This window comes from Macrosteles quadrilineatus, unplaced genomic scaffold (assembly GCF_028750875.1).
Source record: "Macrosteles quadrilineatus isolate MER2022 unplaced genomic scaffold, UCM_ALF_1.0 Scaffold_8__2_contigs__length_117827958, whole genome shotgun sequence".
Lineage (NCBI taxonomy): Eukaryota > Metazoa > Arthropoda > Insecta > Hemiptera > Cicadellidae > Macrosteles > Macrosteles quadrilineatus.
In genome coordinates this window covers 96,790,904-96,804,244 of record NW_026542601.1, presented here as the reverse complement: position 1 = coordinate 96,804,244, position 13,341 = coordinate 96,790,904, and the positions used below count along the sequence as shown (strand labels likewise).

The window sequence follows — 13,341 nt, the reverse complement described above, 5'->3', positions numbered from 1 at the left end:
AGTCTACTGAGGTAAAAATAAAACGGGTTTTTACTCAAGTAAATTAAAAAAAAAGTTTATTTTGTGAGAGTTTACTGAAGTACAGTAAAAATAAAAAGGTTAAAACTCAAGTAAATTGTTAAAAGTTTTTTGTCAGAAAAATAAAAGTCTGAGTCACTTATCAGAAATAGCACCAAAAATGAGGAAACAGATACTTGTTAGGCTACTGAAGAGTTGAAGTTTGGCATTGAAGAACTAAGGAATAAACAGAAGACATACCTGTTGTCAAAAGTAACGTGGGGGTCTGAAATCTCCTTAATAAGCTGCACCACCCTTTCTTTGATATTCCGATGCCTGGACAGTGAATAAATAAGCACTCTAACCTAAACCTTTGTCTAAAGTTAAAGCGTGCAAGTACTTTCCACACTGCTTGGCTAAACATAAACTTTAAGATTGCCAATACAAAGAGCTATAGGCCTAGAGAATTTTACGAATACACATATACAACAATGCAATTGTTATAGCAAATAATTACAGTTAGTTTGCATTGACTCTAAAAGCCTTTCCCAATACAATACTGGTTTTCAGGACAACCTTTGTCATGCATACAAGAAATTACAAAAGAAAAATAAAACACATTAATAATAAATACCAACTAAAACCTAATAAAACTATAAAACCTACTTCTATGAAAGCAAAAAGCCAAGAAATTTAGGAAGGTTGAGTCATACTACTAGAATAACTTGATCTAATTTCATTAAAGCATTTTTAGCAAGCACAGTGGCATTGAAGTAAGGCTCCTTAAGGCTAAGTCACAGTTAATGAAGATTCGTGGTCTCGGTTATTATATGTTATGTGTTACACATTTAATTCCTACTGAATTAACTGTTTATCATCATTCTCTGATTCTGGATAAAAGTTGAAATAAAGGAAAAGTAACGTAAGCATGAAACTGCTACATAAGTAGTATTATGTGTGATCAATTTCAACATTAACATCCAAGCTACAAAAAGGAATAATAAAGAAAGTGAGATTACCACTTTCCTGTGAAGAGAATATGGGTGGTTTTATTTTGACAAAAAAAGAGAATTTTTGTACTTTGAACACTATAACAATGTGTAATTGCATTTGACCTCATACAAGTTGAAAGCATTATCAAAGAATTGACAAAACTAAAGACATTTAAAATCAAGCTAAGCCATCCCCAATATTCTAGAAAACATTTAAAGAAAAACATTAGCTAAAACGCTAATGAATAACAAATTTTGACGAATATTGATCTTTGGAAGATGGTTGTCTTATTGAAATGGCAAAGGTACTTGCTGATGTGTTGGATGTGATTCGGCAATCCACCTTTGGGGTATGCTACAATTCTACTGAAGCTACAAGTCAATTGAATTGTAGCTTGCTCTAAAGATAGAATGCTTCATCGCATCTGAAACATCAATTAATATGTTTTACCCTTTCAACGACAGTCATCTCTCCCAAATAATTTGTTTCAAGGAAGCCTACTTTCAAGGGCAAATTTAATTTTGTATGTGCGTTTTAGAAATTTTGAAATGGTCGTAAAGATTCTGTCTTTGGAGAGAATGTTGTCTTATGAAGTTATGTATAATTGGACATCAGGGTGCCATCAAAATACTTAAAATCTGTCTCTGTTGCCAAGATTTTATGGTGCTTGCCTTCAAATCTTAAAATCGATGATTTGATTCCAAACAGGATAGATTTAGACCCAGATGCCACTTTTCATTGGGATATCAATTAATTATGCTCCCCAACAAAAGGTTGATGCTAGGCAAAAGTCATAGTCAGGTCTGTTCCATTACAAAATACCCACGCCGCAGCAAATCTGCAGACTAAGAAAATTTCCATTTGTCTGATTGGGTTCACACTAGCATGTCTCCTTGAAAATATCACATTTACTCCCTATTTAAATAGTATTAGTTAGAAGACAAAAATATATATATATATATATATGAGTTTGAACGGATAGTGTTTTTGGCCTCTAAGGACCTAAAAACAAAAAAGTGTAAATGGTCCCTGGGTCCAAGCCTTACCATGAGTACTACAGTAATTAATAGCTTATTCCCTATATGGGAAATTCGCTAAAACATGAAAATGCCAATGGCGCCAGCAAAAACACACACAAAAAGTGAAATGTAACTTGTGGTCGTGACACACACTTGCAAGATATTATTTTATGATTTGGAGATGACATCCTGATGATCTATACATACATATTCACCTAGGACAATACTGATCTAAAGTCAGATTAACAAGTATACTAATCTCAAAGAATATACGATGCTTTTATGACTCTACAATGTGTTTGAATGTAACAAACTCAGTCAAAATAAAAACTATATTTTGATAAACGCATAATTGCCTTCACTACTCACTACAATGCTCAGTAAAATGACAACACCCCAAAAGTTGGTTCAAGTGTGCAATCATATGTAAGATACAACTCTCATAAAGCTAACAACAGACTAGAATGTGTTCAAACATGTACTGACTCGTAGCAGGTGGCTGGCTGGGTGTCTTGCTCCATGATGGCTGTACAATGATGGTTGGAGGCTGAAAAGGCTGTAGCTGAAGGGTTATTCTTTGTCTGCTTACTCTTCAAACACTTCTGTATTACGTACTCCACCAGGTCCATCCAGTTCTGCAGGCATCCAATAATCAGTCTCACGACAGTATGTTAAGAATTTAAAAGAAAGACTCATGGTTAATCTCCAGGAGTTTTTTTTTTTTTAAACAGGGCTCCTGCAGAATTTTAAAAGAAACATATTCTAGGAAAAAAGAATATTTTTTAGAACATTTAAAGTACCTAATCAAACTAAAAAAAATGATCCTGTCCAGTTGTAAGATGTAATGTTGTGTATGTGTACTACAATTAGAATTTATTAATGCTTAAATAAAAGTGTTACGAGTTATTCACAAATAGACAACTTCAGCAAATAGAGAAGAGTTCATTTATCAAGTTTATTTTAATACTTCTTTATCCTTATCTTTAAATCACGGACACATACGTCCATTTAGTTTTGCAACATTCAAATGGTGCATCTTATTGATTAACCCTGTATATTTGAGAACTGGTTAATCAATTGGCAATTGATACTAATTACCAAAGAAAAACTCACTTCACTCAGTTGAAACTCAGTTTCCACGATACGATTGAAAGAGCTCAGAATTGTTGGTTGGAAAAGAACGGAAACTTTCTCCAAATCTCCAGCAATGTGGTGCATCATAGTGAAGATGCAGTTGTTCACGGTTTCTCCGTTGTCTTCAAAACAGGCCAGCAAAACTCCATACTGCCTCATCACGTCTTCAGTGGCAAACCTGTGAAACGGTGTGGTTCAATATTGGGCTCATTAAACAAATAAAGTGCGAACATAATTATTGACATCTAAATCAGGTCAGACATTTTGATATCAGGTATTGTGCAAGGAAATATAGTACGATTGTTAATTCAAACAAAACCATTCTTTGTTTGAAATTCATTTTTGGTGATGGCGTATTCAAAAATTTATTTTGTTTACAAGAATTTTGCAGACATTTTCCAAAATAAACAAGTCAAAAACATTCCATTTGTAGCATTCAACATGTGCAGACGAGTCCATTTTGTTTACTTACCCTGCATTTAAACTATTTGCGCATTTTCAGAATTATTATTTTTTGTTTTGACCACTATACAGGTCTCTGAGTGGTTTTTATTTTGTGATTTTTTTAAGCTTTTGCTGTGTTTGTGTACTTAACATTTTATTTTTTGAGTGATTTCTGTTGAGAGCATGATCAGATTCTAGATCTTGGAATGTTGATACTTCATAAATGTCTTACTTGTCCTGATAGAGAATGCTCACAGTTATCTCTTAAACCTTAGACTTATTTTTTTAGCCGACAGCTATCTACAAAAATCTTGTATTTATCTTAATTTAAAAAAAAGTCATAAATATCTTATAAAATGATTCACTCACTGTTTGATGTGATCCGCCATGGCCTCTTTGCTGAGGTAGTTCTCCACTAGCAGCAGCAGGCTGTGGTTCGTGGCTACAACATCTTGTAGAAACTGATGACTCTGCACCAGCGGATCAAAGTGGCGCAACAGCAACACAAACAAACATCTCAGGTCGTTGGTGTGTGCCATCTTCTCTGTTGGATCATACAAACAATTATTTGAATTGAGGTACAAGGAGGGGGGAGTAAGCTTAGGTAATTATTGACTAATCTGAATTATTGCCTAACATAATATTTTTATTGTTTGGACAAACTTAAAAAGTGAACGCAATTCTTTGGGCTATGTTCATTTTGTATGGGGGGATCATTACCATAAAATAAATAAGTGTTGACTTTTTAACAGCATAAATTAAGAACAGCATTGCTAGTCTTATGCGTTCATTTTTTTTAACAGAGGGTCAGGCTTATGGTAGACCATAGGATTGCATCACAGCTAAAACAGCTTATTGTGCACCCTCATTAACAGATCCTCATTCTCCGTCAAACCCCATGTCTTATCCCCCTCCTAAAAGAAAAATTTTTCTTTATTGATTTTCATTTCAAAACAGTTGTAAGTTAATTGGCAAAAATTAAACCTAAACAAAACTGAACTAAAACTTTCACAGATAATAAAATCAATAAAAAGAAAAATTTTATTTCCAGACTCTAGTAATGTTCCTTACCCTGAAGCTGTCTCAGATATTCATGATCAGCTGGGGTCAAATGTTTTATCTTCTGGTAGCATTCAATAGTGAACACAATTTCCTTCAAGGAGCTTACAATCTGAAAAAATATTATCATAAAATGTCAGACAATATTGTTTTCTAAAGAAAAGCGATTTATATGCTACTGAATAACCAAGTTTATCAAAAATCCTGTGCTCTATTTTAAAATAAATAATGGAAAAATCCTACATAGATACAATAGTTTAATATCTTTTATATTTATATTTTGCTATTTTCTTTTTGTGTTAATTACAAATTCTTCTTATTCCTCTTCCAGCCAAATAATATTTAAACATATCATGTCTACCTTTTAAACTCTAAAAAGAAGAAATAAAGAAGTATACAATCCTGAAATGCTAAAGTAAATCAATATAATATTATGAATTGAATAAATTTGAAATTTTTTCACAGAAACATATTAATTTTTTAAATTAGAATTTGTTATGCAAAATGCATGACAGAAAATTACATTGAAGCCCTCGCAATTCAAATAACTTTGTACAGTTACATTTATATAAATTATATTTCTACTGAGTTTGTGTGTGTGTTTTTTTACTTACCAGATACAATTTACGGAGTGTCCGTGTAAGGTTCTCCCCCACTTGCAGCTTGGCCACCTCCAGCTCCTCACAGAGATTGACCCCTTCATACGTCAAGTAGGAAATGATGTCATATGAGAGAACAGGACTGGCAAATAAAACCAACATGTAGTGATACAGTAATGGAGCACTGAGTGGACCTAGATTTCAGATTGAAACATTCATTTGTACTCAAAAGTTGATAAAAAACAGTCAATTAATTTGCAAAATCAACAGTTTTTTATCTCTTTAGAGAGAAAAGCCAGATTGACATTCCCACTGTGTATCCTCTAAATTTGAACTCTGTTTATGATTATTTCAATTCATAAAATAAAATTTTAAGCTTTTGTGTGATGTAAAAATAAAAAATCAAATGTGTAAGTGTTGTGAAGCAGCTCTGTGGCATTGGACTTATTGCAAAAAGGCAAGCAGTCACATTTTCTAAAAAATGTGAACAATGCTAGTGATTTCACAAGTTCGTCCACTAATGGGCTTGTCTTTAATGTGTATGACGTATGAACTCATGAGTCACTTTTACTCATTTTTACATCCAGTTTTCTTCATTCACATCCACCAACTGTCAACGGTTTTCAATGCAGAAAACTGAGAGAGAGCATAGATTTTCTCTTACATTGTTATCTACTGCAATAAGACTAATCGTTTTGGGATTGGGTCAGGCTGGAAAGATAATGGGATAGTTAAAGAACACAGCGCTGAAATCACATTTGATAGATTTGTTGGCTGGTACTTATTGGAGACCTTAATTTACCCACAACCCTCATATTTTCACTCAATCTTATCTCTACTTTCTACTGGGTCGTACAAGACAAACAAAATAATGACCTGATCAACTCCAGGTCCAGCTCCAGTAGAGTTGCGTATCTAAGGAAGTACATGATCAGCCAGGAGAAGTGTGACGTGTCCATGTGAACCTCTTTGTTGGTCAACACGACGGTCTTCAGTTCTGTCACTAGACTGCCGTAGCCCTTCAGAAGCAGGTCGATGGTGAACTCCTTCAGCAGCTGGGAGATGTCCTCCTCATTGGGAGTGTGGTTCAGGAACGTCTTGATGTTCAGCCTGAGGAGTTGCAAGGGTAAGCAGTGAAAACCCACATGCATACTTGGTGTATCATAAAGTAACTACTGTACCAAAGTTAGAATTAAAAATCTGTCAGAAACAAACTCTTGAGATATCGTTACTCAAGACCATACAAAGTGGATATAAGAGCTACTTGGCTCAAAAGCCAAGGCTTTCTTTAATTATTTAAGTGTCAAATACATTATTACTGTAACTGAACACACTAAACCACCAAATTGCTATTTAAGTTGTAAGGGCAGCGTATTTCAACCAAAATGTAAAGTTGTAAAATATTCTTGATTTCTATACAAAGATTTGTGAAAGGTTTTCTGACATCAATGTGTAGGGTTTGAACTACTAAAGTTCAGAATGGCTCAATATACTATGTATGCCAGTTGTTAAAAGTGTAAAGAAAAATTCGAAGGTTGTCCTAATGGATTAGGAATTTGAATTATTTTTACTTTCTCAACCAAGTATTGCTTTTATCAAAATTATCGAGTTTGAGTTTTAGGTGGGTATATCTGTTTTGGGTCCCCCTGAACCCAAAAAGTGGTTAACAAAGTGTGTGTATGAGTATGTGTACACAACTATGGTCAGGGTTGTTACGTTTGGTTAAAGAAAAATCGGGACGGCCCCCTCTCCCCAGAATAAACACAGGCAAAAGGGCCCAAATTCAAGACCCCCTGACAGAATGGGGACAGAATGAGGGTGATTTCTATATAAAAACCCATAAAATTACAAAAAAATACTAGAACTATTTTTATTAATATTTAGATTGTTGTAGTTCATTTAACTCTAAACAAGCTTGTACAACCCCCACTGTTAAACAAAAGTATGATTCAAAAGTTATTGCAACTTTTGTGATTTCCCCATAAAATCACATTGATAATCCAACCGCTTCCACATTGTCATATAATTCCTTTCTATCTGTACATTGAAACATCTGTTCAAATGTTTAGAAATTGTTTTTGTTTACTTTGTGTTAGTTGGTTCACAAAACGGCACACAGAAGATTTCTCAGGTGCCGTTTGACGTCACTAACTGCTGACAGCTGACGTCAATTAGAGGGAACACCATTAGCGCAACGATACGAATGTGAACCATCGGCCTCGATGGTGTAGTGGATAGCGTGTCAGGCTGAAAATCCGAATGTACCGGGTTCGAATCCCGCTGGTAGCAATAACTTTTTGTCAACAATTTTTTTCATATCAGCAAGTTTGGTTGGTTTGGTTAGGTTATGACAGTTTAATTTTATAATTAAAAAATTATAAAATTGAATTTTAGGCATTTATAATTTTATTTTATAAAAAAACTATTTTTTAGATTAGTAAACCTTCATTCGATTTTTCCATTTTCAGCACGTTTGGTTAGGTTATGACAGTTTAATTTAATAATAGAAAAATTATAAAATTGTCTGTTTCTTCAGACGCAGCAGTTAGTGACGTCAAACTGCACCTGAGAAATCTTCTGTGTGCCCCACCGAGTTGGTTCATATTGTAAACTTTTATATCATGCTAGATTCTTTGTTCAATAAAACCTAACTAAAGGTAATTTCGTTTTATAATGGTTTTATTCATTCAATCTACAACACACATGATAATGGTTGTTGACAAGCTAATCAGAGAAAGTATGTATCAGATTGCTGATAGGTACCATTTATTTTATTTTATTTTCTAAACTAAACATTGATTACAAACACTTACGTAGTGGTTTTGCTACGTTTGATCAATTTCTCCCGGCGCAGGTCTTTTCTTGACTGACTGGTCATGGGAACCTTGCCATTTATGTACCGGCTTTTCTGGATCATGTGAAGTGGTTTTTGGTGAACTTTTTTCTTCTTTCCAAACCTTAAACAAAATCGAATTTAATTTTTTCCCCTACTAAGATATTGAAATCGATAAACAAAAGCACAAGAAGTTTTTTGATATTTTTTTTTTTTGTAGATATAATTGGCTAGATTTGTCATAAAATTTTAAAAATGTCAATTTAATGGCATGTTTTTAAATTTAGATAGAACTAAAAAGGAGTGTTCCTTGTACAAATGATTAAGTACTTTTGATCAAGGCTTATCAAATAATTTTGAATGTGTAAATCTCCTTTGAAAATGTACCTGTTAAGATTAACACTTTCTAACTCTTTCTAAAATTTTGCCTTCAGGTTTGCGACAACCAGAGTTGTTGTATTTCACAATAATTTTTACTCTAAAAAAAGATGCCTGCTAAGTTAAAAGTTAAATGTTTTAAAGTTAAAATCACTGGATAAGGTTTATTATTCCGTCCCAGACTTTTTAGCAGACACCTCCTTGGGCATAGTAATAATAATAATAAAAATCTTTATTTGTCATTTGCAAAGTCATTGCAAGTCATTGTGTTGCTATTGTAAATGTATGTTTTATGTATGAACTACTAGCTGTAACCCGCGGGCTTTGCCCCGTTTAACTTCTTAATTTTTAAGATTATCTCGTTCGCATGGCTCAATTACGTCCTGGTTGAAGTTTGTTCGCTACGCTCTTACTCCTAAGCACTTTATGTAACGTTTATTTTTGTATAAATAAGTTGATTTGATTTGATACAATTCCAGTGCCAGATGAACTATAGATTGAATAAGAGGGTCAGAGAGTCAGGTTAGAGTGTGCAAGGTTGAACTAGAGTCGATTATCTAAAAAAAATAAGAATTGGGGTGTTTGGACAACAGAGGGTCTAAGTGACACCAGTGATCATCTCCCGCGATCATAGCAACACTTGTTAGTATATCTTGCGACCTTGGTGATGCGGCATCATAAAACATCCTTCACAGACCAACAGTCTCTACCTGCAGGGCTCCTTATCCTCATTGCTGGAGGTAGAGATTGTCTCCTGGTTCTGGATGTCACAGCCACACTCTGACAACTCAGGCAAGCCACAGTCCATCATCTTGAGACCTTCCCCACTGGCATGAGACTCACTGCCCAGACTGCTGCCCAGCCCACTCTCAGACGTGGTCCAACTCATCTTCACCTCCTGTAAACCAGTCACTTCTGTCATTGCTCTGATTCGTCCTTGCCAGTATCATATATTTAGTTATGTATACTTAAAATAATCCATGTTGCGACGTTATCTAGTCAACTAGTGAATCACACATGAAATGACACATAGTACAAATGAAAACACGGTAAATGAATTATGAACTGAACATTAACGCTTCAGCCACTAAATCCGTTTCTGTATGAGAAAGCCTACGAGTTAACAGATTTTCTTTATGATCTAATTTGCAACTTTCCATTAGAGCCTAAATGTAGGTGGTTGAAACACATGAGTAACTGGTTACCTTGTTGCCACTGTGCTGGTCCTGAGGATAGTCCAGATGACGGGGCCTCACGGGATGACTGTTCTTGCTGTTCCCATGTTTGTTCCTCATGGCCACCTGCGCCTTGCGTCCAATACCATTGGCTAGGATCTCAGTCATTCGGTGTTGAGCCTGACAAATAGCAAGTAGAATTATTACAATGCTCACAGTCAAAACCAAGGAACAAAATTTGTCTTTACTTTTGCAACATACATTTCAAACTATTCAATAATAAATTATTATGTTTTAATTTTAATTTTTTTTAAGTTAATTCTTAGCTAAAATTACATATAAATAATTATTATTAATCAAAACTCTACAATACTAATGGCCTTTTTGGGATTTGGTGGAACTTAAACATTAGTCTGTACATGCAAGGTATACTCACAACCTGTTTGAGATGTTGATGCGGATGTTTAGCATTAATCTGAAGGTGTTTCTGGTGATCACTGTCAGAGGAGTCGGACGTTGGGTCGGATGTTGCCATGGAAGACGACCAGTCTCCTGACCCTTGGTCCTACAATAAGAATAATATTTTCATCAACACTGGTCCATACACAATACACTATGCATAAATAAAAAATACAAAACAGTAATATGAAAGAAGTTTTTAAGGTTTTTTTACAGTAGAATCTTGAGTAGCTAGAAGTAGAGTAGAATGCCTAACACTGTCGAATGCCATAGATAGGTCCATAAAAATACCAGTTGTACATTTTCCCTTATCAACCGACATCAATTACAGTTTCAATAAAAGATACAGCAGCACTCACAACCGATCTTCCATTCCGAAATCCATGCTGATTATCATCTAAAAGATTAAATTGTTCTAAAAATTTGGAAAATTGAATGTATACTGCTTTTTCATATATCTTAGAGATAGCAGGGAGCACAGATATTGGTCGGTAGTTAGATACATTTGTCAAGTTATTTTTCTTATGTAAAGGTATTATTTATTTACACTATTGCTCTTTCCCATTCAGGTAATCTATGTTTCATCCATAACCTCAAACTTTTGTCAAATTAAATAGGTAAAAATGTGCATGACTAATCGTGATTGGAGAAAAACTGCACAATTTAAATGGTTCATGTATTCTTTGTGAAAGTCTTGCCAAAGCAACATCAAGTTCTTATCGTTTTATCGTAACATTGGTAAACTCAATGTTACATAATAGACTTAAAAAAAAATAAGAACGTTACCTACAAATTATGTCATTGACTATTTCTTTTTTTTTTTACATTCATAGTTGAACTAAAGAAACATTTTTAAGAAAATACATTTCTAGTTGGTATACGACTGACCTGTGGTGATGTGTTACTCTCATCATCCTCCGAGCTCTCACTGAGCGCTGTGTCGCACCATATAGCCAACAGCTTGTGTATGATGTGACTGTGCTGGTCCTTGTACAACAGGGAGATCACCTGGACTAGAGTCACACTCCACAGAGCTCGGCTGTGACTGGTCATCAGCTGTATCAGCACCTTGTCTGCGTGCTGAGTAAACAGGTTCCAGATGATCTGGTTCTGATGTGAAGCTCCACCACCAGGAGCGCCACCTCGCACTTCGGGGATGTGCAACAAGTTGCGCAATAGTTGTAGACACTTGTGGATGCTGGTTGCTCCTTCTTCGGAGACCAGTTGCTGTTTTATAAAGAAGATAAAAATAATTAGATGGCAAGAAGCGTATACATTGTAATCCTAAGTTAAGGTATTTACGGTTATGGTGTTTGCTTAGCGATTTGAAAAAGTGCTAGTTCAATCCTGAGAAGTGAGAAAAACATTAGCTTTTTGATGGTTTCAAACTCAACCTCGCTGTCTTTGATCATTGGGTCTCTAATAAATTACCCAAGCTAAAGAAAAAGGGATATTCGAACTCATCCTTCCTTCAACGTTTGCTTTAAAACTTGCACCAAAATCTGTTGGCATCATATAAATCCATTCTGTCTTTGGCAGAGGCCAATTACTGTGTCGTCAAAAATAGCCGTTATTGACCTGTTAATAAAATAGAGAGACAAATGAATACAATTATACATCAGAGAATTTTTCAAATATCAGATCATTTTTCATGTTGTAGTATGATTTTTGTCATGCCTTTGGCATAGCTTGTTAGAGTGCTTTTCAAACCTTTTGAGAGAGAATTTTGACGTCGATTTTGAAGAGCATTACGACATACCTTTTTATTAGAGAGCACCTTGACATAGTCTATGACACTCTTCGTGGCCAGTGGGTTGAGGAAGGCCTCCTTGCAGGCAGTCAGCAGCCAGTTGAGCTGACAAATGGTGCTGCGACCAGCGTCTTCCTTGATCATTATGTCAATGGGAAACAAACACTCCACAGGTATCATCAGGTTCTCCAGAATCCTGCAAAAGGAAACTTGTGTTTACAATTTGAACACAATTATAACACAAACTTATAGCTTTTACTATTTAACTAGACATTTCATTCCCATGTTAAAGTTGTCGCCTGTTTTTTTAACAAAAACTAGTTCATGTGAGCCACTGATAGATTGCGCTGATCTTAACCACTGATTTCTGTTGAATACACAGACTTTTTAACAAAGTTAAACCAATTTAATAACTTATGGTGAATTATAGGAACTGTTATGACCCATCAACTTGGTCAACAACAATAAATAAGGTAGAAAATGGAATTTAGGACCCTAGTGTATTCTGTGACTGGCTCACACAACTAATGTTCTTTTTTGAAAAATTGCCTACAGCTGGTCCATGTAGATGGGATGTCTACTTCAGCATCCAAAAGTCAATGATTATAGCTTAGAATAGTTTTGTCAACAATAGTAGTCTTGGAAAAAATTGACTAACTAGCAGACTGGTAAAGAAGCTTGTTTATATTTTTACATTTTCACCTGTTGATGCACATATACTTGAGTTTAAGATGTAAAAGAACAATCCAATGGCAACAGTACACCGATGTAGAAATCGATTGATTTGTTTGAGGAACAAAGTTCATTTAATACCACATTGTTTAAAAACTTTACTGAATATGTTTCACAAAATAGTGTTTTATAAAATTAGTAGAGTAAGGAAAAGTGCTGGCAAAACACATTTCCGTATTTTTCAGTCAAGGAATTTGATATTAAGCTTTTGTAGAACTTATGTTTCCAACATTGACACAGAGTCTATGCCATACACTGTGTCTCCTGTTTATTAGTTAGTTTCCTGCATTGCTCCTTCAAACCAGTTGCTCCTTTAGCAGCACTATAAGTGCTGGGGGGTCATAACTATGAGTGCTGCTAAAGGAGCAACAAAAGGAGCAATGTATGCATTGTTTGCTATTGCAATTCAATGTTTTAAAAGTTAGGTTTTTAATCACCACCTTACTTTACTTGAAGCCTAGTACCCTTGTTCATAACACAACAGTGTTTTGTAAAATGATATTAAAAACTTGTATAATTTATTATTACTTACTCAATTATTAAATCCAATATTTTATAATCATTCTTGACATTGTAAAATAGGGGTAGAAGGTCCTGAAAGTAAAAAATACACAAAAATTAACATACACCAACAATATGCACATAAAAAATCAACGATAAAACAAATATGGAATACGTCTGTATTACTGTATACACACTAATAATTATATTTGAAATACTAAGTCTAGCCAATGTAAAGAACAAGTCTAAATACTGCATAAAATAATAC

General features: G+C 34.6%; 1 protein-coding gene across 2 annotated transcripts in view; it reads right to left on the bottom strand.

The window, feature by feature from the left end:
• Nucleotides 1-13,341, bottom strand: part of LOC128999962 (protein timeless-like) — a 38,634-nt gene that overhangs the window by 13,085 nt on the left and 12,208 nt on the right. Inside the window, exons 4-17 of one of the 2 annotated variants that reach the window (XM_054426763.1) lie at nucleotides 13,105-13,166; nucleotides 11,850-12,036; nucleotides 10,979-11,317; nucleotides 10,068-10,196; nucleotides 9,662-9,811; nucleotides 9,167-9,354; nucleotides 8,059-8,202; nucleotides 6,122-6,355; nucleotides 5,261-5,387; nucleotides 4,659-4,758; nucleotides 3,957-4,131; nucleotides 3,123-3,321; nucleotides 2,496-2,644; nucleotides 259-333 (exon numbers count right to left, since the gene is read on the bottom strand). In XM_054426763.1, coding sequence (XP_054282738.1) covers nucleotides 259-333; nucleotides 2,496-2,644; nucleotides 3,123-3,321; nucleotides 3,957-4,131; nucleotides 4,659-4,758; nucleotides 5,261-5,387; nucleotides 6,122-6,355; nucleotides 8,059-8,202; nucleotides 9,167-9,354; nucleotides 9,662-9,811; nucleotides 10,068-10,196; nucleotides 10,979-11,317; nucleotides 11,850-12,036; nucleotides 13,105-13,166 — 2,258 coding nt within the window. The remainder of the gene's footprint in view (nucleotides 1-258; nucleotides 334-2,495; nucleotides 2,645-3,122; nucleotides 3,322-3,956; nucleotides 4,132-4,658; nucleotides 4,759-5,260; nucleotides 5,388-6,121; nucleotides 6,356-8,058; nucleotides 8,203-9,166; nucleotides 9,355-9,661; nucleotides 9,812-10,067; nucleotides 10,197-10,978; nucleotides 11,318-11,849; nucleotides 12,037-13,104; nucleotides 13,167-13,341) is intronic. The other variant, XM_054426764.1, reaches the window with a different exon arrangement.